At 48.2% G+C, this 23,837-nt stretch overlaps 1 protein-coding gene across 2 annotated transcripts in view; it reads right to left on the reverse strand.

Moving 5' to 3' along the window:
- The window catches only part of LOC135388547 (calcium-binding protein E63-1-like), a 376,381-nt gene that overhangs the window by 43,460 nt on the left and 309,084 nt on the right, over positions 1–23,837 (reverse strand). For both annotated transcript variants that reach the window (XM_064618155.1, XM_064618154.1), the window contains 2 exons: positions 19,774–19,917; positions 19,589–19,722 (listed from right to left, as the gene is read on the reverse strand). In XM_064618155.1, coding sequence (XP_064474225.1) covers positions 19,589–19,722; positions 19,774–19,917 — 278 coding nt within the window. The remainder of the gene's footprint in view (positions 1–19,588; positions 19,723–19,773; positions 19,918–23,837) is intronic.

The raw sequence follows: 23,837 nt of genomic DNA on the forward strand, positions 1-23,837 counted from the left end.
CCAAAAGAAAACGTAGACCCGGTCCGCATGCGAGCAATTTTTCGTAAGCACTAATTCCACTATTGTGTTTTGCAGAGACATACATTACCATTGCGATTACAGATTAGTGCCGTGCAGCGTGCCCCGGTACAGAGTTCTTGAAAATCAAGCAGAGCGTCCAGACATTCCTCCGACAGTTGCGAGACCTGCCGGGCAAGGGTGTGCGCAGAACTAGTGTGCTTTGTACTTTAGTATACTGTGTATACACATAATAAACGCATCTTGAAAAGCATTTTGTATACAATGTTTTCTCTACACTTTGTATAGCAAAAGCCTTATACACTGGATATACAGAATGTCCAAAAAATGTGTTTCAATTGTATACGCAAAATGTATACAGTGTATATAGTAGAATTTTATACACTTGTATAAAATATGTTCATAGCCTATTTTCATAAGGGAAGAAGATGAATACATAAGACGGAAGTTGCATCAGGCTGTAGGAACAAATAACACAATCCTATTGGTCGGAAAATGCAGCCTCGCTTTCAGCCTGTTGTTCGCTCAGGGCGGTGACATCACAACACGTGAGCGCTCGCTACGTGCACAATAGCCACAAAGAAGAAGTTTAACGAGGAGCAGAGATTGTGACTGCAGCAAAGCATCAATAAAGTTGCTCGTTTCGTTAGCCTGAACGACTTGTTCAGCCGACTCGTGTCGTTAGGTTGAACGTGCAAAGCGATTAAGACCCCAGGGCTGCTACCATAATTAAGACCGCTCAGTGAGATTATTAACTCGTTAGGTGCCGCACGGATCCATCGCCCGTGCCGAGGAACACCAAACATCAGCAAACCAATTCAAGCCCCGTTCCCACTCATACGATCAGGAGCGGCCAGACCCTTCCGTGGATCACTCCACGAAGCGCGAATGAACAGTCCCAGAATATCCCGAAGAGAACGAATCACACCATGAATCAGTGAATCAGACAGATAATTTGTCTCCAGCGACCGGCGCGAAGTGAACGCATCGGAAAAGGATTCAGTGAGCCCCATGAGCATAGCGCACAACAAAACCCCCTAACTGACCTCCATCGCAAATGGATCATCAGTGAATCGGTGAGCCGCAAAAGCACAACCATAAAAATATTCTCCTTCGAACTCGAACGGTCCGATGCGAACGGACTGCTACATCAATCAGTGATCTAAAACGCTCAGCAAACGAATCACTTCGACTCGAGGAGAGCAGTAGGCAGCCGTGATTCATATGACTCAAACCACTCAAACTGAATCAAAAGGTTCAGACCGATTCATTTGATTTGTTTGATTCAGTGTCGCTTGCGCGCTGCCGTGCCCTGCCATACCACCATACGACCACACCGTGTGCGCGCATTCGCACGTCACTGCGGATGCGTGCTGTGATTGCAGTTCGCATTCAGAGATGACGCCGCGTCGACCTATGTCAAATGTTTTGAAATCAATATGTTTCCTCTTGTTTGTATTTTTTTGCGGACCCTTATTCAAGCTGAATCAATGAACGGATCTTTTTTTATAACTATAATGCCAGCCAACTGAGGTCGGGCAAGGCATGAATGTACATGCAACATCATTCAACATACAACAACATTTCACTATGTCGTATATATAGCATCTAATCTATCACAAAAAGACTGCGACGACTGGGCACATACAACACTGTTTGGAAGAGCATTCCATTCAATAGTGGTGCAGTGAACGAAAGAATACTGATAGCAATTCACCCTCGGTCGAAAAGTGTCTACATGCCAGCAATGGCGAATTCTGCTCTGTTGAATGGAACTCAGCGAAAACAAATTTCGATAATCAATTTTCAATTCGTCAGCTAAAATCTGCTACTGCTCTATACAAACAGCTTCAGTCTATGCAATTTCCGACGGTGTGCCAATGGCTCAGTACTAACCTGTTTGTATAGAGCAGTAACAGATGATCGCATATCATATGAGCCACAGATAAAGCGAAGGGCGAGCCTTTGCACGCGTTCCAACTTCGTAATATTGGACACCGTGTAAGGGTCCCAGACCACGTCAGCATACTCAAGGATGGGGCGGACGAGTGATTGGTAGGCTGCTAATTTTGTCCTAAGGGTATTGTGTCGCATGAAGCGTCTAAGGTACCAGAGACGCTTACTTGCTGTTCTCGTGATGTGATCCACATGGTTATTCCAACGCAGGTCTGAAGATATTATAACTCCGAGATACTTGTAAGTATCGACAACATGGAGTGGCACGCTATGTAGCGAATAGGAGTAAGAAATGGCGCAGCGTTTGTGTGTTATTGTCATTTGAACACACTTAACCGGATTCAGATCCATTTGCCATTCCGTGGCCCATTCAGATATGCGATCCAGTGAGTCATTAAGTACTACCTGATCTTGCACAGTGTTTATACTATTGAACACAATGCAGTCATCTGCATACAATTTGCAATGTACTGATACCCGTCTGACTAAATCATTAATGAACATAAGGAAAAGTACGGGACCGAGGACGGAACCCTGCGGTACCCCGGGCGCACTTCTGCCCTGGACGAACAACAACCATTGACGACAACAAATTGCGACCTATGCTTCAAGTAAAATTGTAACCAATTAACTAAGCGTTCGTTATTGATAATATAAGACAACTTCTTCATAAGTTTAACATGAGAAACACTATCAAATGCTTTCGATAGATCCAAAAACAGAACATCAACCTGACCATTATTATTCAGTACGTCGGCTAGTGTGTGAACAGTTTCAATTAGCTGGGTAATAGATGTAAACCCACGCCTGAATCCATGCTGAGCATTGGTGAAAGAGCCGTCTTGCTCTAGATAACAGATCATGTGATTACAGACATAATGTTCTATTAACTTGCTACAAACCGGTAGTAACGATACCGATCTGTAATTGAGAGGACACAAAGAGCTCCCGGACTTAAAGACAGGTACAACGTGTGCACACTTCCACTGTGTTGGTATCTTGCCAAGACACAAGGATTTGTTGAAAAGCAAAAACAGGTATTTGGCACACCACATCGGGAACCGTTTTAAAAATGCAGCAGCTATGTCATCTTGACATTGTGATTTTTTTTTTTCAGACAGGTTTAACAAAGATGCCAGAAGTCCTTCCTCATATATAACAAGATCAGGAATGAAAACAGTATTATCAACAATAGTCAAGTTCGTGTCTCCATTGTCTGTTGTAAAAACATTTGAGAAGTAATCGTTAAAAACATTCGCTATAAGCCCTGGCAGAGAGGACAGGTCAAAGGAAAAGTCCATAAAATCACAAGGTTCCATCAGGCGTGGAGCAGCCTGCATTGATGATACCTCTGTAACGTTCCAAGCTGGCAAGGTTCCAGGACATAACAGGGCATATGCTGTGGGGCACCCACGATCTCGCTCATGGTCAGAGCCGACAATTAAGGCATAACGTTTACAAATTTCCAAAGATTATCTAAGAAGTGGTATGCAGTTCAGAATTTGTGTGACAACAACACAACAGCATATACAGCTTGAGGCAAAAGTTCGCCACTGGCACTTTTCTTCATCGCAGCGGTCTCCTACCAGCTACCAGCAAGAGATCGAATAAGAAATGGGTGACTGTTCATCTCTCAGTATGTCAGTAAGCTCTTGTTTGATGCTAGGGTGTCACTCCAATGGAGAAATGTGACACCATGGTGTTCTGTAAACTTTTGTCCAAGATGTACATTATAGAACCCCAACAGCTAACAAAGACTGATCGGTAGGGACCAGAGTTCCAATTTGAGACTTTGCGGCCTATTCCTTCCGAAAAGGCTGGTCTTGCAAAAAGGCTTAAGAAAGTCATTTCAGAGTCAAGTACAGGACATGAAAAAAATTGATTGTTCGATTTTGAAGGCAGTAGTCAACAGAAGTAAGTTTTACCTGTGAGTGAGGATTGCCCATTGAAGGCAATAACAAACTCATACATTCACCACATCATCTGAACTTCCTTGGCCTGTTACAGCTAGTTTCTGTGCACAACAACATCTTCAAGGTGCATATCCTGTGCAACACAAACAGAGGAGTGGTTACATGAACTATCATTCATCGTGCATTTGACGCCACCTCGCGGGGAGTAGCCCGTGACGTCACGCATTGGATGCGAGACGGTAGAGCAGATGACGCATAGCTCTTCAGTGCTTGTTTTGCGTGTGCGGCGTTCGCGTACAACTGTGCTGGTATGACTCTTATACTAAGTATAGCTTGACTCACGCGTGAAATACAGAACGAAAAAGATGTGCACGAGTATCAGGAGACAAAATTGCATTTGTCTCAAGTGAGAGCTGGTGGGGTAGATCGTGTCTGTAAGGCGTACGAGCTGCTATTTTCTGCAAGTTCAAATTCAGACAGGAGTAACAAAAGTCCTTGTAAGCATACTTTTTTGTGTATGAGAAAGAAAGCAATTTTTTCAGCTTCAGTAGGAACTTTGATGAGGCCACTTTGTTCAATTAGTAGCAAGCGGTCTGTTGTTCTTTAGCATATGCCTGTAGAATGGGTCATGTACTGATGTAGGTTCAACATGCATAGCAATAGCGAAGTGCCAAAAATGTGACAAATAATGGGTTCAAGATGAGTTAGGAGCTTTCCTTAACTGTGCAATAAAACATAATGTGAATATCACTAATATTTGCATAAAAAACTGTTACTTGCTTAAAGACACACGCTCACATAAAAACATCTTGTACATTGTGCGACACCATCCTTGTGACACACTACTTTCTTATAAGTAACCAGGCCAATAACTTGCATCTGTACACATCCAAAGGAAATACAAGCAAGTGGTTAACAACATATGTCTGATGTTTCACTTTCAGGTGAAGAGAAACTTGTCCCCGCTTTGTTTGCGATTAGCAGTGACGTGCCTGTGCATGCCCACCATTTTCTTCCTTCCGCAAAAACTGCCTTGGCCTCGGAAACGACAGTAGCGCTGGCATGATTCTTAATAATTTTATGAAGAAATTAATTCAAAAAGAAACTGCTAGGGGGCGCAGATGCATGACTTTATAGAGGAGAAAAAAGCATTACGATTCAGTTCTGTGCCTGGCTGTCGGATGGAGCGGACGCATCGTTCTGCGCTGCTCGTGACTGTTGTTGTGATGGGCTGATTCGTTGTGTGTCTAGTCCTTTCTGTTGTGAGCTATTGATGGTGTCCCTTGTTAGCATATTTTCTTCTTAGTTTCACAGCAGTTTGCATTCCTCTGTCTCAATTATAAGTGTTTCTCTACTTGCTTGTCCAGAGCTGTCCTAGCCTGCCCGGGCATGCCATGGTGATGTCACACCAGACATCCCAGGATGTCCAGAACTGCTGGTCACAAGTAGGACGGTGGCACCACTTGGTGTGATGCTTTGCAACTAGGTAGTCACCTTCTCTATAACCATCGACCCAGCGACGGTCAGCGGCCGTTCTGAACTGCTTTCTTCAAGCTGCGTCATTGATCTTCAATTAAACTGTTTCTCTCACATGGTGGTGCTATATATTGTTTTGTAACATATGTGCACAATGTACCTGAAGAAGGGCAGTCTCTGCCTGAAAGCTCGTAATAAACCTCTAAATTTTGGATCCTTCTTACGTCTTCCATTCTCAAGGATACCTTTGTGACTTCGACATTCTTCATTGGTTTCTCTGTCTACTGTTTCTCTCCACTCTATTTCTATCTATTTTTTTTATTTTGTATGGCCACGAGTATCAGGAAACATGCAGGGTGGACTGGACATGAGTTAGATACTCCCCAGTTAGTGTAATGACTCACTGGATGATGCTAATTACTGTGGTGGTCCTAATTGTTAATTAATTGATAATTTAATGGTGTCAAGGCCCCTTTTGTGTTTCTTGATAGTTGTGGTCATTGCATACTACTCTGGAATGTGTCCCAGGCTATTCGTTGCCCCTAGATCCCACCCCTGCCACCAAATTGGACGTCACCCGATAACGGGGTTGACGGAGCACAATATAGAGAATGGCGGGATCCAGTACAAGGCAAAGGAAGACTGCGGACCGCAAAAGCACAAATAGATAAGGGTTTAAAGACCCTTGCTATTTACAGACGGTATCTACAAAGTAGGTGGGACAATAAGGCTACACACGCGACAGTCTATCGAGTGAGAGCGCACTGCTCGAAGAAGCCTACCGTCTCGTGGTTTTCTCTTTAGATGTGAGGCGGTATGGCAGGCTGGGCCCGGATACCAGTGCAGAAGCTGTCGTATAGGGCCGGTGGTGCACCAGTGGAACGTCCAAGTCTCGAAGCCCGTAGATGAGCCGCTGGGGAACGACGAGTCGATCACGGCAGTAACAGTAGCGAACAAAAGCTGTCTTCCGGCGCCAAGCCTGACAGACTGACTGGCCAAATTCATTTTCTTTTGCTGTCCTTTGTTGGGAGTCGGCTTATGTAACCGTCAGTGACCTCGTTCATGATCCACTTTCGCTTGTGGCCTCCGGGAAGGCGGCTTTCATTGTTGCTTTCATCCAGAGGTGTTAGAGAGGGAAGCTTCAACAAAATAGCCCAGCACGCTCTTGTGTTCACCCGCACTCAAAAAATGTCCAGTTCGAAATATATCTAACCGTCACACCCCCTTACCAGGAAGGTGCACTTTTTTTTCGATGCTGCTGCGTAACTATGCAAAAATAAGAAGACCTTCAGAAACTACTGCCTTCACGAAGAAGATTTCGGGGTTCTCGTGTCATGAAACATCGGACTGTGTGACGGGATAGGAGGTAGGATGAAGCGACCTGTGGCAAAGAGTAGCCTTCAGAGACCATTTGAAGAGCAAATTTTAGCTCCTCAGGACCCTTTCCTGTGGGCTCAAGAATACATGGAAAACATATTGCAAAAGTCGGTGCCTTGTACCGGTGTGTCTCAGGAGCACATTGCTTTGAAAGCACGCTATGAAATGGCCGAAGCTATACCTGGCACACGTGATTTTCACTGTCTCTGTCCACGAAGAACGTGAAGGTCCATGTTACGTCATTACCTATCGTGTACAACGTTAGGGAGAATGAACGTGAGGTGTTCAGGTAATCGAAATGACTTCAAATGCGATTTGAATTTGTCACTTCACAATTGTAATGTAATCACGTTTACTTTTCGTTTTCATAACTGTTGATAGCATGTTGTCACTCCTCGTCGTCTATCTAATGACGTCACTCAAATAAAGTGTATTTTTAATCTGGCGCCGTTGTATACTTAATCGTTTTAGTAGGGCAACATCATACACAAGCAGGCTGCTATCCTGCACCAACCCTGCTGCTTTAAAAAAATCTGTGCTAAAAAACAAAAAAAAAGCACCCTCCCAATTTTTTTATATGTTGAAGTGGAGAAATTCATCACCAATATAGGGTTGACAGAATGCCTGTATCACGTTGGCAACATCGATTTTTGGAGCTACGAATACAGCTAATTTATCCAATTTCTGCATAATTCCTTTTTCATTTTTATTTTATGTCCTGAGAGTGTTTTTTTTTTTCTCGTGTCCACCAAGCTACAAGCTCCGCGTCTACCAAATTTGAGGTCCATACGGGCATGCAGTGACTCGGAAAAAAGTAGCAAACATACAGCGAAAACGTGTATTTCTGGGTCTATAGTACGGTACAAAAGAGGCGTCAGCATGAGAGTCTTTTTATACAGAATAAAATAACAATATTTCACGGCCACTCTGACGTTTACGGACATGAAATATCTTTAGCCGTTTTCCGAGGAGAAGCATTCAGAGGCACCTCAATTTTAGATGAACCTGAGATGTTTAGCGCCACCTAACGTGAAAATGCCTCAGAATTGGGCGAAAATATTTTCTGAGCGTTGGTTTCTCTACGGTGTCAACCAGTACAAAAAATAAATAACAAGATCCGTGAAGGTCGAGCCACGCGATTGGAACGCTTCATGTGTAATGTGCTGGCCGAGAGGTCACACAATTGGCTGAGAGGACTGGATGTTGATGACGTAAGCCCGCTTCGAAGCGGTATATCCGGCAGTCATGCCCCACTATTTTTGCGTGGTAACTGTGGCCCCGGTGCACTGAATAGGGTTCCCCAAGAACACATTGACATCCCTGGGATAGCCTAAGCACATCATTCACGGACGGGGTGACGTCCTCAGGAGGGTCAACTCCGATTCTCGAATCGTCCTCAATGTGTCAGTTTGGCCATCCTTAATGACAATTTTAGGACAGTGTGATGGCACATCAGGGACAAACTCTAGATTCATTTTACTGTACCCTGTTTGTTTTTGTCTGAGACCACTACATTCTGTTTCACTGATTACTGTCATTTGTCTTGATAAGCTGCCGCTATGATTGTTGGGTATTGCAGTGAGGACGCGACCGCTCGTCTTGCTGCCGTTTCGAAAACTGATTTATTCTCGTGAACTATGGCCCACTGCCCCACCTCGCGCTCATCCTCTTTCCACGCTCTTCGTCTTTATTCAACACCCTCCCGGGCCGGCGGTACTCCCAAGTCTGCTTCCATGCGATGGAGCAGTTGAACCGGGCGATAAATGGTCGACCTGTTTGCCAACGTGAGACCGCAACCACGTATTACGCCGTCGCGTCCAAGGACGAGTCGGGTGACGCGACCGAGCTTCCAGAGCATCGGTGGTGTCCCCTTGTCGTGAATGACGACGACATCTCAGTTGGGCCTCCAGGTTGGACTGTGCCATGTGAGCGGATCTCATTTGCAGCAGGTATTCCCTGCGCCATCTTGCCCAGAAGTGCTGTTTCGTCTGCTCTTGAGTCCTCAAGTGACGCTGAAGACCTCTGGTGTCTCTTGGCGGTGCGACAGGGCTGATCCCGGGCAGTGTGGTGGACCTTTTCCCGAGCAAAAGGTGGGATGGCGTGAGAGGTTCGAGGTCGAGTGGGTCCGAGGAGATGTGGGTTAACGGACGACAGTTGATGATGCTCTCTACTTGGCATAGGGCCGTGGTGAGCTCCTCAAAGTTAAGACGCCGCCTGCCCAAGCAGCGTTTCAGAGCCTCCTTGACGGAACGCACCATCCTCTCCCACCATCCCCCCACCACGGTGCCCTTTCAAGGATGAACTTCCACTGAATGTGGTGGTGGGCGGCGAGGTCCTGGACATCGGGGGAGGAGAGGACTGAAAGAAGGCGGGCGGCGTGATGGAAGGTGCGCGCGTTTTCTGACATGACTAGGGATGGAACACCCCGTCTGGAGATGAAGCGACGAAAGGCGGCGAGGAAGTGCTGTGTGGTCATTCCGGAGACTAGCTCTAGGTGGACAGCTCTGGTTACTCCGCAGGTGAAGAGCGTGATGTAGGCCTTGTGCTCGGTGCCGTCCTCCCTGGAGACATAAAGAGGTCCGGCGAAATCGACGCCTACAGTGTCGAACGGGAGCGAGGGGGTTAGCCTTTCTCTCGGTAGAGGTGCGACCGGTGCAGTTTCTGGACTGAGACGCCTTCGCCTGCATTGGAGGCACGTATGCAGTGTCCGGCGCACGGCTTGACGTCCCTTCGTCACCCAGTAGCTTTGTCGCAGTTCGCATAACGCGTCTTGGATCCCGGCATGGTGAAGGCGCGTGTGCACGTCCATGATGAGCAGTTCAGTCAGGCGATGCTTGCTGGGAAGGAGGATGGGATGTCGAACACGCTCGGTGTCTTCCATTTGTTGCAGGCGGCCACCGACTCGAAGGAGTGAGCTGGTGTCAAGATACGGGTTCAGCGTAAGAATGCTGGAAGACCTGGGAAGCGGGCGCGAGTTTGTTAGATCAGCGATTTCAGTTGCAAACGCCTCCCCTTGAGTACGCTGTACCCAAAGGCGCTCCGTGAAGAGCAGTTCTTGTGCTGAGAGCGGACCGGTGCGCTTGACGTCTGGGCGACGTAGGTGGGCAACGTAGCTACTAGGTAGCAACGTAGCAAGTACGTAGGTTGTGATTCCTAGGAGACGTCTCAGCGAGCTGTAATCTTCCAGCCGAATCAAAGCATCCTGGCCGCCTGTGGCAACGGGCGAACAAACCAGTTCGGACTCCAAGCTGCTGTCGAGATCTGCCTCTGGCGAGGCGCCGTGGTCGATTCGGTTCGACAGCCAGGGTGTCCCTTCCACCATGCATTGCTCTTGATGAGGTCCGGTGCCGAGAGACCTCTGGTAAGAAGGTCGGCGGGGTTGTGGGCACCGTCGCAGTGCCTCCATCGTTCTGGGCTGGTTAACTGCCGGATTTCCTCCGTCCGACCGGCGACAAACTGAGGCCATTTCGAAGGCTCGCTCTTTATCCAGTGCAGGGCAATTAGTGAGTCGGTCCAGAAGGAGACCCTCGTGACAGCCAAGGATAGCAAGTTGCGGATGCGACTAAAGATGCGGGCGGCGAGTAGACAGCCAAGGAGCTCCAGCCGCGGAATCGTCACGGGCTTTAGCGGAGCAACTCGGCTCTTGGCGATGAGAATGTGGGAGTGTATGTCACTGTCTACGCTTGTGCGTGCATAGACCACAACGCCATACGCTCGTGAACTGGCGTCCGCAAAGAGGTGAAGGTCCAGTAGACAGTCTCGTGACTGTATGGCGCACCTGGGCACCTGTATTTGAGAAAGCAGCGAAAGCCCGTGCACCCATTTCCACCACGTCCGCTGCTCCGTGGGTCCCATTGGGACATCCCAGGCCAAGCGTTCCTTCCACAGCATTTGAAAGAGTAGGCGTGCAGTGACTGTGAACGGCAAGAGTAAGCCGAAAGGGTCATAGAGACGAGAAAACGCCTGCAGTACCGTGCGCTTTGTGGGCTGGCTAATCGTGGCGAAATGGTGCACCGTGTCCGTTCGCGCGGATATTGTTTCAGAGCGCCTGTCCCATGACACTCCGAGGACGCGAAGCACCGGATCAGTGCAGCCGACGTCATCATAAGCTGTGCCGTCCTTGAGGAATATGCCCTGGCCCTGGAAATTGGACGAATTCGAGGCCCACTTCCGAATCTCCATTCCGGCATCTCGGAGGACCTTCCTGATTTCGGAGTACAGATTGACGGCTTCGCTCACGCTTTCGCACCCACTGACGAGGTCGTCCACGTAGAAGCTTCTGCGAAGTTGTGCCGCGGTGGCCGGGTACTTGTCGCTAACCGCCTCGAAGTGGTGATGTAACGTCGCCGCCAACAGACACGGGCTGGAGGAAGCGCCAAAGGGGACCCTAGTCATGCGCCACTCTTGGCATTCAGGATGGAAGTTTGTAGCGGAAGGCAACTCGGTAAGCCACAGGAATCTGAGTGCGTCGCGGTCTTCCGGCCTGATCTGAATCTGCAAGTAAGCCTTTCGTATGTCGGCGGTGAGGATAATGGGGTGGGAACGGAAGGTCAGCAGCAGATGAAGTAAGTCACTGTTGATGTTTGCACCCTTCGACAGGACGTCGTTCAGCGAAGGCTGGCCCGGAGTGTGGGACGAAGCGTCAAATACGATCCTTATCCTGGTGGTGACTGCATCCTTGCGTATTACGGCGTGATGAGGTAGGTAATACAGGTTCCTCGGCGGGTCCGGGCCTGTGACAGGTTCCGCGTGGCCCTCTGTGAAATATTACCGCATGGGTTTATCGTACTGCTGAAGGACGTCGGGCGCAGTGCGGAAACGTCGTAGCTGCGCGTTTAATCTCCTTTCTGCTGTAATCTTGTTGTTGGCTTCTAGAGGGAGTCCAGGCACTTTTATCATTAAAGGGACTTCATATCGGTTTTCCTGAATGTGATGTCTTCCTCGAAAAGGATGCGGTCGGCTTCTCCTTGGTCTTTGCTGGCGGGAGCTGTGATGCCCAGTGCATCAAGCCGCCACATTTCGGTCGGATCTAGAACAGCGCCTGTTTCGGCGCAGCACAGCAGCGACACGACCGATGACACCCCAACAAGGGAGGAGATGTTGGCGGGCCCTTGGACTGTCCATCCGAAGAGAGTGTCGACCGCAGTCAGGTCGTCGCTTAGTCGAACAATGTTAGCGGATACAAATCGCCAGTAATAATCAGCGCCCACCAGAATGTCGACGTTGTCAGAGGGACAAGAAGTCGGCGCGGGTTCTAGGCCATGCTCTTGCAAGAGTGCTGCAACAGTGCCGCCTACTGCAGGGCTGAGGGACCTGCAGATCTCTGGAACCGTGAGAGCGTCCAAGTCCTGGGACTCGTGTAGTCCGCTGAGAGAGAGGCTGACGTTAGTGCACGTATGACGTGCAGAACGTCGTGTCGAGCCGAAGGAAAAGATCGCCAGATCTTCAGAACCCTGCGCTTCGCACCCTAACCTTCGTGTCAGGGCCTCTGTTACAAAGGTTCGTTGGCTGCCGTTGTCTAATAGTACTCTGACCCAGAGTGTTCCTGCCGGTCCAGGGGCTTCTGTCACAGCGGTCTGCAGGTACGTCACGATGCCCTGTGCAGATGTAGCCATCGACTGAACATCTTGCGAGCTCGCTTCCGCGATTCCGACGGCGCCGACGTTACTGCGTGGGCTGGGCTGAATGTCGCAGAGCGATGTAAGATGCTGCCCATTGCACTTTCCACAGGTCAAGCTTGCGGACGACCGACATTGACGAGCGTGATGGTAGCGTGGCACAGCGAAAGCAACGACGGGCCGCTAGGAGACGTCGGCGTTTGTCTTCTGGAGCCGTCGGAGCTGGACACGCTGCAACTGAGTGCCCGGTATCACGGCACAGGACGCACGGTGCGGGGGGACTACTCGTTTATGCGTCACGCACAGGCTAGAGTAGTCTGTAGTAGGCAGATGTAGTAGTAGGCTAGAGTTCTCCGAGACGCACAGGCTCCTCCGGAGCTGTGGCAGCCGGAAGAGCCGCGGCTGACGGAAGGGGCACACTGTCGCCATTTTCTGGATCCTTGTGAACGGGTCGGTGTCGATGGAGCGCGGCCTCCTCCCTGGTTTCAATCTGGATGGCCAAGAACTGAATAAGGGCGTCCACGTCTTGGCTCATTGTTGATGCTCTAGTAGGGGAGTCCCCACTGCTCGCAGCCTCGGTCTCCCTTCCTTCTTGGGTCATCGTCGACGTCCTGGAGATTTAATTTGTCCATAATTTCATGATAGGGTACCTGTGATGGCGATAACGGATGTAGGAGATCCCGAACCTTGTTGTAGGTTTCTTCTCCGATGCAAGTGAAAAGCAACGCACGCTTCTTTGCTGTGTCCCGTACGTCATTTGCCTCGAATAGAAACTCGAGACGTTCACGCCATGATGTCAAGTCTGAGCCGGCAGTGAATTCTCCAAGTCTTGCGTGGTTCATTCTGCTCCCTCGTCGCCAGTATTAGAATGTAGATTTATTGTACTTGCCAAAGAATCCACCAAAATCACACAACGTCAGTCCAACTGCGCAGTTCGTTCCAAAAAACGTCCGTCCGTCCCAACAGAGGGTCTCCGTTTACGGGGTCTCTGTTCGCAACTTCGGCTTCCCTTCCTTTCTGCCGAAACTGAACAAACAGCTCGGCGGGTAAACACCGGGTGACAACCCTGTAGAGGATGACGCCGTAGCTGCTTCGAGGGATCGACAGGGCTTCCAGGGCTCGCATGTGCCGGGATAAGTGGTCATACAAGTTCCGCAGGGAACCCACCTCTGTGGCACTGTGTACTGGGCGGAGTGATAGCAATTTATCAATATGCTCCGCGGCCAAAAGATCCGGGCGACCAAATCGTCGCTTGAGGACAGCGATGGCACTCTCGTAGTTGTTTCCGGTGAGACCAATTCCATCAATTGCTCGTTTGGCATCGTCCGTGACATATGACAGAAGATATTTGAATTTCTCGATGGCAGCGAGGGAACTGCAGCTGTGGATCGTAGCCTCGAAGTGCTCCCAAAACCGAGCCCAATCTTGCAGCTTGCCTCCGAACTTCGGGATTTCCAGTTTAGGCAATGAAACACTTCGGGAAGTTGGGGCTACATAGGAACCGCCGGTCGGTCCTGCTGTACCAGCTGCTTGCGAGGCGAGCCTAAGCGCTCGCCAGCTCTGGTAATGGCGGCATCGAGCTCCTGCTCGCGCTCCGGAACTGAGTTCAACTCCTCATCGTACCCGTCGTCGCTTGTTGCTGCCAGGACTTGCAGGTCGTATTCCTGAAGTGTAGCTCTGCGAGCGATGAGGTATTCCAGGTCTACCTCAACATCTTCTGCCGAGAGGGTCGCTGAGGCCAGCAGCCCGCGAAGATGGGCGGTGGTGCGGGTGACCGCTGCTCGGGTCCCCGCTCGTTTCCGTTTAAGGTTGTCCAGGTCGTCTGGCATGGCAGAGAGCGGTGACTCCCGGGTTTCGGCACCAAAGTGTTGGGTATTGCAGTGAGGACGCGACCGCTCGTCTTGCTGCCGTTTCGAAAACTGATTTATTCTCGTGAACTATGGCCCACTGCCCCATCTCGCGCTCATCCTCTTTCCACGCTCTTCGTCTTTATTCAACAATGATGTCTACCTATTCGTCTTTCCGCAACGGACAATGAGCATAAAAGCAACAGCAAAAATATATAAGACCAACAAAGAAACCTTGCCAGGCACACCTAGTGACAAAGTCCGAGAAATACACTTCGGAAGGTACCGAAGCTCCTTTCCGAAAAAGAAACAGATACTACATATTACTTGTAACGCGCCCTTCTGTGAATCCGATAGTCTTGCTAGCTTCCCACTCAACACAAACGGTGAGCTGTCAGAGTTTAATTCGATTCCAAAAACAAACAAAATGGAAGCGGGGAATTGCTTGGAGTATCAACTCTCCTTTATAACGAAGTCCATGTTTTTTACTGCTGTTGGTTTGAGGCATAGGGGTATGGCATTCGAAAGTCAGAAACAGTTACCCAGAATCGCGCGTTTGCCTTTTCCGCGATAAATACTCCATATCATGGAGAGTCACCCTTTTTGGTGGTTTCACTCTTTTTCTTTCTTCTGGAAAATGTCATTCACGCCTAGGATTGGCCCGGAAAACAAAACAAATGTGTCACTCAATATTTGGGGAGTCCTAGCAGGTAAACTGAAAATACATCAATATTCCCCTCCGTCTAGCGTCCCTTAGGGGCAGGCACCGGATGTACCTGAATGACTCTTCACGGACAATCCGCGATTGTCATCCTCAGGACGCTCTGGGGACAGACATAAAAGGACGAGGACACGATGACACTGTGGGGACATCCTGAGGACCGTGTGTGTTCTTGGGGTTAAAAGTCGATATGTTCACGATAGTGGGGTTGTGAGGACCGTTTCCGGCAGAGTACTCGAAATTCACGAAAATCATTTCATGGTCCCTGTAACTCACACCTTCGTGTGGACGAGCAAAACCCCTATCGGAGTATATTGAGAATGGACGTTGAGATATTTGATTTTATTCCCCACAAATTACAGAAGCGTGACGATGACCCTCGGCGATATCTGGCTACATGTAGGCAATAATTAATTAAATTAAATTAAATCGATTCAATCTAGACCTCTCAGCTTTTGGAACTGCCTTTCCGATGCTTCGAGTTTCACCTTCAATATCTCACATTCTGTTGTTAGAGCGTTGCAGTTTTCACAAGAACTTTCTAAATTCACTGTCTGTACTTCTCTAAATAGCACAAATGCACTTTGCTTTAACATCACATTGACAACACTGGGAATCCCTCAGAGTAGCGCGAAACGGTAAAGACAAGATACAAATAAATGACCTGCGTCCACATTTGGTGACGTCCTGGAAGCACATGTAGCAGAGGTATCATCGTACTCCTGCGCTTCTGACGTAGCCATGCTTCCATGTCGACATTTTCGGTGCAACGTGCTTCAACTGTTTCGTTTTCACATCACCTCGATGCGGCACGCGTTTTTTCAACGGCAACGTAAGGCATGTTTCTAAAAACGAACTCATGTGTAAAAGCACTCAAAGAGAATATTCTGCAATTGCTAGAAAGGTACAAGGCAGAAAGGCATTACCTCTGCCTCTTTCTGTGCGAACGTGCATGGCTGGTGTCGAAGACGGATGGTGGTAAAGCTTGACGAGCATATACAGGCGTTGGGCTTCTAGTTTTTACCTTCAACAAAATGCGCGGAGCAGATGCGGCCAGGAATTCATAGGTCGCCGTTTGCCTTCTTTCTGCGTAATGCAACGGCACACTGCATTTTGCGTCCAGAGCCCCATGGCATGCGATACATTTTGTGCCTCTTTTCAACAGAATTAGCAGCACCGGAAGCTTCCATAGACGCAATGCTCCAGGGAAAATGGCGGGTTCTTAAACCACGTGATCCCCAGGAGCCACTCACAGCGATCAAGATCAACAGCGAGCGAAAAAGCTTGGGTCAAGTGCGCATGCACAGGCCAACCTCCTTTCCCTCCCTTCTCTCCTCGGGTTTTTCGTCTGTTCCCCCCACGACCTACTAGATTATAACGACCATGTCAGGCGCACCCCTTCTATGCGCCGCATTTTTGGAAGGTAGCGGTGGCGCTTCTGATCGTCCCAGTTATTGCTTCCTCAACTTCTACAATACTTTGTACTTCAGCTTACCTTAGTATTTCTGTACAAGCGGTGGACGTTCCACAGATGTTTCATTCTGAGGTTGATTATCATCATCATTCTACGCGTTTTCATAGGGGCTATCGCTGTCGTCTGCTACGGTAGTCGTACACACGCTTCTGCGCGTTCAGAATTCAAATTTCCATCGTCCAATCGTGTTGTGCCGATCAGTAGCGCCCCTGGCGGATCGTGGGGACAGGCTCCTCATAGGGTTTTCTTATTGTGACGTGGTCGTTATAATCTAGTAGGTCGTGGTTCCCCCTCTTCTCCGTCTGTTTTTCTCCCGCGCCTTTTTTTTATTCCGTGTTAGCGCCGCGAAACAACTGTGGCTATGAGCGGCGTACAGATATGGACAGAGGAGAGCAGGAAGAAGTGGGGGGACAGGGGGTTAGTGTGCGTCCTGGGCCGACTACAAGGGGAACTGTGCCGACATTCGTCTGGAAAGTCTTCGGAAAACCCAGGGAAAACCTCAGACAGCACAGCCGGTGACAGGATTCGAACCCGTGTCACCTCCCAGTCTCGGCGTAGAAAGCGATCACCTTAACCACTACGCCACGGGAGCTGGTTTTCTCCCGCGCTTGCTGTAAAGTAACATATACGTGTTGCCCGAAAGCAGAGAAACAAAAAGCGATGGCGGTTGATAGAGCAAGTTTATTTGTCCTCACGAACTGTTTCGAAAAAGTTACAGTACATATCTTTTCACGTCTTGTAACAGGCTTCACTGGAGCTTTAGGTGCTTCAACACCTAACAGCAGTTCATAAGCCAATCGCAGTGTGCAAACCCAATATGTACAGGTGTACAGTTTTCGAAAACAGCTGGGCCAGGTGTGTTGTTGTTGCCGATGGCTGCAGAAGCACTGAAAAAACGATGTATTGATTATGCGTAACTCTGAACGAAAATCACTGTTATGAATAGGCAATCGATGTTGATTTTGTATTTGAACACCAAAACACACGTGTCACAAACGTTCGTAGATCAAAGTGAATGAACGGTTGCGACGTGAGGGCAACTAGCATAACCACACATAAAATTTGATTAGCGGCATATCCGGAACGCAGAAGTTACGGCAACGCACTGCACTATGAAACGCCTCTAACGTACAGAGTTACTCGTAAATGCTGTACGTAATACGCTTGACGCGATAAACCTGTATTACTTCCTTCGGTAACAAAAAGTAACCAAACTTGTCTTACCGTTCACCTGCGGGACATCGGAAGAAGGAGTGCGGACTTCCTCACGAAAGATTTCAACGTCCTTTGGAGGTACAGGGATGCCTTGTCATGTTTGCCTTCCCTGTGCTGCGACGATCAGCTGGGTGAGTCATTCCATGTTCACATTTGCGAGGCTTTGCACACGCAACGTCAGAAAATGGACGTTCACTACGTTCACTTTCTAGTCACACCAATCACTCCGGTATAATGGGTGACGGCAGGCAAAGCATGGTACGAAAAGAGAGAGGCCATCATATGGTACTGATGTTGCTGCAGGCTGCAACTATATAAATCAACTGCTCAAGAGTTGCCGCCATTCTTCAAAGCAGGTTTAATAGTAACGTGGAGTTACTCGTTACAATAACTCGTTACTGCAATATCGCAAGCTGCATCCTCCTTAGTGAGGTACGGCAGCCACGTGCGTCTGACTCCGCTTTCCTGTGGTTGCGCGGTAAACGCTATAAATTTAACGCCTCTCAGTAAGCGACGAGCTTTTGAAAGGCTCAAGTACCCTCATTTAATTGTCAACAAAGATATCAATTTAAATTCCTCGTTATACTTTAATTTTGCGGGACCTTCTCCACTGCGAAGTGCACACTTTCTCAATATTGTGCCCTTCATCCCGCGCATAGAGGTATTTAAATGTTGTTTTTTCCCACGCACAATATGTTTACGGAATTCAGTTCCTGGTGCAGGACCCCTCCCATGAAGGACTTTCTGTATCCATGCAAGGCTGTTCCTACCATATCCTTAACAAGGCTGCAGTATGAAGTAGAAAAATGTGTTTTGGCTGTACATTAGGAGACGTAGATGACGTTCATCAGAGCGACAAGCGGTGTATTTAAAATGACGGAGGGCACTGTGTACTAAAAACTTGGCGCGTTTACAACTCATAGAACCTAAACTTCCAAAGTCTGCTTTGTGCTCCGTTGAAGAACCAACAAAACGAGATCAAAACCACCAAATGTCTCGCTAAACAAGCACATAAATGTAGGCTTCTTTCGTCACATCAAATGCGGGTATAGCTTTCGCATGAATAAAACTATTTATACAAAACGTCTTGCCCCGCTCGTTGTGAGACTAACAACAACTTTAGTACATGATGATGAATGGGGTGTTTCATCGCCAGGGGCGATACTCTACCCAATTGCTGGTGGTGATGTGGGGAAGTTATGAGACTAAACACTTATTGTTGTGAGACTAAGATCTGATTTGATTATAGAGAAGTTAAGAACCAGAACGTGTGTATTAGTAACTTAACTGGTAACGAGCTCATTTTGTCCAGTAACTTCCCCATCTCTAGTAATATGTCTGAAATACGTTACGTAGTACTTCACTACCACGTGGTGCCCCTCCGCCAATCGCAGGCGGCCTCCCACTCTTTACCGTAGCGAACGTGTAGCAGACGGCGCGCCGCTCCGTGACGCAGACGAAGCCAACACTTGTGTCACGCCCCTCTCGCGCTCCTGGTGCCTGCGAGCCCCATTCATTCGTTTCTAGTAGTTGGTGGCAAACGGCCACAGTATTAAAGCCTTCTTGTACTTCCTGCCTGGTCCGTCCACCAACTACATACGTTTGTGGGCGCTGCGATCAGCTCGGAAGCTACCAATTTTTGACACAAAGAAATTAATATGAAAAGTATGAACGACTGAGACGTACTGACTTGTGTGTGTCATCATTTAAAAAAGCAAAACATGGAGATGTTGGCCAAACTCTACATTGGACTGGCGGCTTCAGCACGCTTAGGGTGGCGAGATATAGCTGCCAGATTTCTAAGTGAGCTGAGGTAGCCCCACTTGTGAAGTCACAAGCTCCATATTATTTTGGAGCTTGAGTCCGTTTTTAACTGAAATCCAATCCAATCCAGTGATCGGGTAAACCTTTCCTGTGTAATCATAAAATTACGGTAAAATGATGGGAGAACATTGTTACAATGAAACACGTACCTTGGAAATGTACCCGTTAGAGTCCTTGTCGAATACCTTGAAAGCTGCCATAAGGTCATCCATGATGTCGTCTTTCACCCCCATCCTCGTAGACATCCAGGAAAGGAATTCTTCCTCGCTGATGAGCCCTTCATCTGTGTAGTCCTCTATCAGAAACAGCATTCGACATACACGCATTACCCTACCTGCACCCGAAGCCTGTACTATCAGAGCGTTGATCATGGCGTCCGTGAACATGATGCCCAAGTTGTCCAACATCACTTTCAGTTCATTTGCGTTCACACGACCATCCTGGTTTTGGTCTAGTAAGGAGAAGGCTGCCTTCAACTCTGAAAAATAAAAAGGGAGGGACATGATGGCCTTCTCTGACACGAACTGGAGATATTTTTGTCTATTGTTTTCTTCATTTTACTTCTTGGTGTAGCGAGGAATTGAATTGTAGCAGATTGGTAACAGATTGGTAATTGTAACAGATTGGAACAGAATTGTAACATGTGATTGTAACAGAGGGAGAAATTGGGCCTATGCCACGTTGTTACAAAAATTTAATATTTTTTGGCTATTAACTGCTTGTCCCAGGGTGCGTACCTTTTCAGGTAAATATGCATTGACTTCCTCATGGTACAGTATTTTGTAATGTAGTTTGTAGAGTACACCCTGAAGGAACGTTATTTGCACCTTACGTGTATAAACCTATACCTAGAGGGTATATTTTGAAAACCCTGTGGTACACTTTCGGAGTGACAACCATCAATTGATGTTGCCCTCTCAGATGTTTATTTTCGAACAAGATTCATTCATGAACAAAAAGGGAGGAAACAAAGACATTCATTGAGAAATAATATAATTGCTGGCATTAATAGGCTTGCGCAATTTATTGGAACAGCTATTTCGAAGCTTCATACGAGATGTACATGCCAAGGATTAAGATCACCTTTCCAGGTACCAGTTCAAGCGACAGGAAACCACGTGTTCCATAGTCTTCGCAACGCAACTTGTGAGAGCGATCGGGCGGAAGGAAACAATATTGTGCGGCGACCTGCCTAGTTTGTGTAGAGGAACCACCATTGCAGTTGTCTATCCGCGTGGAACTGCACCTGTATGCCAAGTTCCGTTAAAGAGCCTCAACAGGAGCGCGCCCACATAGGCGAAGCTACCGAAGAGCTTTGTACATCACATGATCCGCTCCAGATGAAGTGTGCTGGGGGAATTCCTCTGGGCATATCAACCTCAACAAACGAAAAATGTGCGCTCAAGGCAGGGTCTAGATGAGTCCAGGACGATGACAAGACAATGCAGTGGTCGAGAGCGCGGTGAGGCGAGCGCAACACTCCTCGGCAATCTGCAGAACTGAGCGCCCGAAGCTAGCGAAAGGAGAGGAATGGGTGTCGCTGAACAACTGGAGCAGAAAGCTCCCTGAGCACGGTCCAAATACGGGACACCGGTGTACGGGTTGGCAAGGATGCAGCAAAGTTCCGCCAGCGGTCGCGCGCCGACTTGCGTAGGCGCCTTTGGACTGCCTTCTGGATCCGCCGAGCTACAGCATGATGAAGTGGAAGTTGGATGCGACGAGCTCTGCGCTCGCCGCGGCGACGGATGGTTCGGGGTCTCGCATACTCAGCTTCAACCACAGAAACGTTAACCGGGACGGGGACGGGAACAACGCTTGTGGCAATTTTCGTTGCATCAGCGACAGCCCGGCAAAAGCCACCCTCACTGTCGGGCGTATTGGCGGCGAAAGAGGCTTCGACAGCAGTTCTGTAACTGTCCCAGTTGGTCCGCTTGATGCATGTGAGTAGCGTGGGGGCGGCAGATACCACTGATGTTAAGCAGTATTGGTAGGTGGTCACTCCTGAGCGTGTCTAAGTCAACACATCGTGCGAAGCGATACGCTACCGTTGCTGACAATGCTGTAAGGTCCAAGCACGATACCAGTAGTACGGCCTGGATTAATTTAGGAGAGCCATCATTGAGAAGCCTGAGATCCTGTTCTTGAAGCAGGGCAGCAAGCCTCTCTCCTGGACCACATGCTTCTCCAAGCAATTTTCGCCAGACCATTGCACCAATGCTCCCAGCGATTACAGTGCACGATGTTAGCTTTGCAAGGCTGTTCTCTGAAAGTAAGATACCGGTAGGGACACGAGCGGCTGGTATCTGACGCCTTCTCAAGGTTGCCGACGAAAGAAATAACAAACGAAGGACGTGAACTGCTTTATGCACATGCCTTGCGTTCAGTTCCGATAGCAGACGAACGACCAACACTAAGTAAGGAAGCCACGAAGGAGGACGAATAGTTACAACTTCTTAGTATGTTGAATCCGGAAGGCTGGAACATAAAGCACAACTATTATTTCTTGCTAAGAACATTATTGCCGTACCGAAAGGATATCTACGTGGAGGATGACGTCATTCTGCGGTCAAATAGAGTTGTCGTCTCGATTGTGGTGCTGAAAAGTGTGCTCAACCACCTCCATGCAGCACACGTCGGTAAGTTGAAAATTAAGAGCAGAGTACGAGTCACCGTATTTGGTCAAAGATAAATGAGGGGAATTGCGCATAGCGCGCTGTGCGGTGAAGTTCTGCTTTTAGAGTGTATATGCTATCGCATGAAATCCCAAGTTAGCAATGGGAAAGAGTCGGAATCGTATATCTGTTTACACATCGAATTGAGAAATACATCAGGTTTGTTTATTTTTACTCGTATTTTACTTCATTAGGCAAGATACGCCACAATGGTCCACCATTCAGCAGTCATGATTCCCAGATTTTTCGCAAGAATCCTCAACAGTGAGCGCATCATATCCAACCAAAGTCATCCTAGGACTAATGGAGCAGCTGAACGTGCCGGACAAGAAGCAACAACAATTCTTCTTTTCTTGTTGTAGCGTAAAAGCTCTATACTACACTGGGTGTCGTGCACCGTATACCATTGCAATATGCGTCAGCAGCTGTGCCACCGGGTACCATAGTACGACGGTTAAGGCCGACCTGCATGGAGCGATTTTTGCACGCGAAAACGCGACGCGCGACAAGCTCCGTCGCCGACGAGAGCGAAGGGACATCCGCGTGCAACAAGAGAAAAAAATGTCGTTCGCGGCGTGCTCCCAGGGTTGCACGAGCACACGTCAGTGTGCACGACGTTATGCTTGAAAATAAATAAGGTGATCGCTAAAGTAGTAATTACATATGTAGAGTGAACTGCTGGTTGATAGTCAACGTGGTCTTATTTTGGCGTTCACTATTTCGGTCTCGGCTACGCTGATGTCTTGCATGCGTAACGGCGTGCTGAACTGCGGCGGTAAGCCAAATCAAGTCTCAGGGCAGCTCTTTTGTGCTCGTCGGAACGGACGTCCCAAAGCACTCGTTTTGCTACGACGAGAATAAAGCAGAAACAGAGTAGAACAGGGAACGCAATCGCCGGCCGAGAACTGGCGTGCCTTTCTTCATCTATCCATCCACCAGCAATCGCTGACGTGCACGTAGGGAGATATTTTATTAAGAAAAAAAAAAGGAAAGGCCCGAGTTTTCTAGGGACCATAACTCTACCAGACAAGATGGAAGTTCTTGCAATCACGTGATTGCTTCGCCAGCTCTCACTGGCGAAAGTCCCTCTCAATTTCCGACGGGGACGCGACGCCGAGCGTTTTTTGTTCTTTTTTTTTTTTCTAGCTCACTTTGCGCGCGTTTTCTTATTCAACTCTGGCAACTTGCAGTGGGCGAAAAGGAGCCAGAGTAGGTCAGACTAGCGGAAATGAGGTGCTAATTCTGCTGGGAAAAATAGCCAGAGTTAACCCTGGCAACAACTCCTCTCTACTCTGCTCCAAAGCAGGGTAAGCTTGAGTTATGACGTCACACACATGCGTTCGGCTTTGTCGTCTGTCCCTGCATGACAGTTGGCCCTCTTCTTTTTGGTCTTGACCAAGTTTTGAAAGCGCTGCATTTAGAGTTAGTTTACGAAAATATTCCAGTATTATCTTGTGATCTACTAGAACATTGGATCAGAGCTGTAAGCACTTCCAAAATGTGCACAGCGTGCCCGCGACTGCATCAAATAGGGCGAGGTTCTTTTTTGTATTCAACTGAAATATTAAACAAGTACAGAGGGCAATCCAAAATATTTTCAGTTTCAGACATCTGATGAAAGTATATGTATCAATTTGCCAAACAGCACAAAAGGTTTTGATGCATGCAGCAAAAACAAAAAACGTACACAAACACAACCGCGTTCGTTCACTCTCGACTCGTCCCC

The sequence above is a fragment of the Ornithodoros turicata genome, chromosome 3, assembly GCF_037126465.1.
Source record: "Ornithodoros turicata isolate Travis chromosome 3, ASM3712646v1, whole genome shotgun sequence".
Taxonomy (NCBI): Eukaryota; Metazoa; Arthropoda; class Arachnida; order Ixodida; family Argasidae; genus Ornithodoros; species Ornithodoros turicata.